At 44.8% G+C, this 3,308-nt stretch overlaps 1 protein-coding gene across 1 annotated transcript; it reads left to right on the top strand.

Annotated features, from left to right (window-relative positions):
- Positions 1-1,215, top strand: LOC124706395. Its single transcript, XM_047238061.1, has 3 exons — positions 1-220; positions 606-790; positions 889-1,215. The coding sequence occupies exons 1-3, from the start codon at positions 47-49 to the stop codon at positions 1,079-1,081; spliced, it is 552 nt and encodes a 183-aa protein (XP_047094017.1). The 5' UTR covers positions 1-46; the 3' UTR covers positions 1,082-1,215.
- Positions 1,216-3,308: the final 2,093 nt, after the last annotated feature.

The raw sequence follows: 3,308 nt of genomic DNA, 5'->3' as shown, positions 1-3,308 counted from the left end.
GATTAGTGTTCATCGATTCGCAAGCCGACTATCACGAGACGATTCGATGGCGGCGCTTCGAGTCGCGGCGAGGAGGTTCGTCACTGGCGGCGGCCAGACGCCGGCGGTGGCCGTGGGAGAGGCGCAGCGCGGGATCTTCCCGAGGCTCTTCCAGGTCAACCGGGCAAGGTCTACCACGTCTTCCGCGGCTGCTGCAAGCAGCAATACGGCGGCAGCCAAGGTGCGTTGGGTCACCAAAGTTGATACTTTTGTGCTAGTTGTAATGTGCTAAAGACTCGCTCGATTTTCCACTACATGATTTGTTAAACAGCTAGCACATGTCTAATTTGAATTCAATTTTGTCAAACAGCTGGCACATCTCAGAATTGGATTCAGTTATTTTTTTTCAAAGGGGAATTGGATTCAGTTATTATTTTCAAACAGCTAGTAGATCGTTAACTTCCAAACACCTAGCACGTCTCAATATTGAGTTGAGCTTATAAATCCATTAGAGGAAAACCCTATCTGTAAATTCGTTAAGCCATGGACCAGCTACCGTGATTTCACTGGTATCCTGTTTTTCCGGTTCATTGTCATAGCAACTCATGTTGGCTCCTGCGAAACAGGGTCTCGAAGCTGACGGACAGGAAAGACTCTTGAAGGAAATCAGTTACAGGAGGGAGCAGCTGTACGATCTGACCTTGCAGGTGGGAACAATGTACGACATTCCAGGCAGGGCAGGCAAACAAGTCGCCCGGCTGCGCCAGGAGCTTGCGGCTCAAATTGAGCCTAGACCCAATGACAGGAGGTGGTATGTATGATCATCTCCTCAAACATAATTGTGCTCTCTCTGTCTTTTTTTTTTTTGTAAAAAGCTTCAAGGGGCTAACTCACATGACCAACATGTAGGCGCGTACTACGAGGAATAAGTATATTTGAGCGTTATGGGGGAATTGCGACGTTTATGTTTTCCTTCTATGTGCTGGCGGGCATGGCCAGGGGCTCAATTGTTGAATTGGGGCCAGAAGAACGGCGATTGATCAAGAAGAAACGGAAGGAGGCAAGCAAGGGGAGGAGTGGAGACAATCTCTCTCTTAAATGAGGAGGAAAACAAGCGTGGAAGATGGTTACGTGCTAGCACTTGAATAAAAGGTTGTTAGATGGACGATGAGTGGTCGCTTTGTAAGCGTGGGAGATGGTTACTAAGAACTGGTTTCCACTATCATGATCTTGTTATTTGGTGTTTCCCTGTTTTGTTTGTTCAAGATTTTGAATTAGCCATTGCCTATGTATGCATTTACCGCTCCTTATTTCTGCTTAAGGTTGGCATGTGAAATTTTTCAGCTGTACAAGAACAATGAGTATGATGCAGCGCAGCTGACACAACTGTAATAATTTGCACCACCGTAACTAGCACAAAATATAATTAATAGAGTTGCTTTATGCTAAAAACTCACTACAACACAGAATGTGCAGTGCAAACGCACCCCAAAAAAAGCTTGTCGCGAAAACATGAATTTTCTTCACATAAAAGAATGAGCACAGCTCCAGTGTCTGTTATCGTTTCGTTTTGTCGAAACGCATCGGTCCTGGCCAACCAACTCAGCAACACACAGCTCGCGGGATGGGCCACTATAGTAGCTCCAGCAAAACTGGAAAACAAACCTACAAATTGTTACTGTACTACATTGTAAATCCTAAATATAATCACTCCACGACCAGCAAACTGGTCACAAACCTACAAATACAAACACACTCGAGCAAACCCTCACGTGCTAAACACATGTATCATGCTTCTTGATCTGATTGTTCTTTCAAGAGTCACGATTACTTTTTTCTCGATAAAGAAATCATGGTTACTGATGTCAGCCATTCCCTCTTCACTTGAGTTCCTCCGTGGATGGAAGTTATCCAAGATCCAACTTGTGATGCCATATTGGAGGAAGGTCATCCAAGATTTCGGTGAGAATAGGCAATTAGCTCCATTCAAAAATCATAGTGATCACAGCCAAGTGCGAATCCAAAAGAGATGGGAGTTTATCCAAAAAGAGTGCAACAAATTTTGGGTTGCAATAGAGAATCTCCTTGGGTACCCCGGCCTAGGCGTTGTGGGCACGGTAATACCTCGGCCATTTAAAATTGACACTTGTTAGTTAGCTTGTATCTATCGGTTTTTATATGTGTAGGTGCCCCTAGCTGTAGACTTTTTCAAGCAAGCCCAAAAAAAGTCCTTCACGTTTTGCCATTGTTGGATAGAGATCAAGGCACTACTAGGAAAACACAATATCACTAGTAGTGGCACATCACTATCATGTGGGCCACTGCTAGACCATTGCCAATGGCGCACTAGAATTTGAGGTGCGATACTACTATTTTTCAACATAGTGGACCCCCTTCCCCAGACATACTTGTATGTCTAGGGGGCTTGGATTTTGGGCCCCACTTAGATCACACTTTTTGGTATTGAAGAAAATAAAAATAAAATGATAAAAGTTAATAAAAATAAAATGTTCCGAGATAACCATGTGTTATGTGTTCTAGTTCTTAGGAAAATTAACAAGTATGAATTTCGATATACTATACAAAATAGCATCATTGTTCGGTAAAACGGCTTTTCTAGTTACATAGACCTCCGATGGAAAAAAATTATATAAAAATATATCTACGTAAAAAGTTACATCCGATTTCAATCGCATATGGCCGTTTACCGATTTTTAAGATTCTCAAAATAAAAAATATAAGTTTTTTCAGCTTTTAGATTTCAATGAAAAATTACAAAAAAAAATTAGCTGTGGCGCACCATGTCTTGGTGCACACCACTAACCTTACCTCCTCCGACATTTGAAACAGGTCGTCCACATACCCCACTCTCAACACATTTCTCTTGTCCATATCTCCTCCATCATGTCCTTCTCCTCCTCCTCATCTATCCTCCTTTCCTCCATCCTCCTCTTCTCCTCCTCCTCCTCCTCCTCCTCATTCTCTTCTCAATCCCTTCCTCCCCCCCCCTCTCCGGCCACCTCTCCTCCAACCACTTTGGTGCTCCTCCCTCCTCTCCGGTGATCCTCTCCTCCTCTCCGGCCACGTCTCCTCCAACCACTTAGGTGCTCCTCCATCCTCTCCGGCGATCCTCTCCTCCTCCTCCTCCTCCTCCTCTCCGACCACCTCTCCTCCAACCACTCCTCTCCTCTCCTCCATCCTCTCTCCAACTATCCTCCAACCACTCTGATGCTCCTCCATCCTCTCCGGCGATCCTCTCCTCCTCCTCTCCGGCCACCTCTCCTCCAACCACTCCTCTCCTCTCCTCCATCCTAACTTTAGACTTCTTC

Source organism: Lolium rigidum, chromosome 4 (genome assembly GCF_022539505.1).
Source record: "Lolium rigidum isolate FL_2022 chromosome 4, APGP_CSIRO_Lrig_0.1, whole genome shotgun sequence".
NCBI lineage: Eukaryota > Viridiplantae > Streptophyta > Magnoliopsida > Poales > Poaceae > Lolium > Lolium rigidum.
The sequence above is the reverse complement of the archived record's forward strand: the minus strand, read 5'-3'. Positions and strand labels throughout refer to the sequence as shown.

What these genes read in the sequence shown, in the direction of transcription:
- LOC124706395 (XM_047238061.1), top strand. Translation starts at nt 47, where the DNA reads ATGGCGGCGCTTCGAGTCGCGGCGAGGAGGTTCGTCACTGGCGGCGGC. An exon ending in GCAATACGGCGGCAGCCAAG is followed by an intron (nt 221 to 605) that starts GTGCGTTGGGTC and finishes CCTGCGAAACAG; the next exon opens with GGTCTCGAAGCTGACGGACA. An exon ending in AGACCCAATGACAGGAGGTG is followed by an intron (nt 791 to 888) that starts GTATGTATGATC and finishes ACCAACATGTAG; the next exon opens with GCGCGTACTACGAGGAATAA.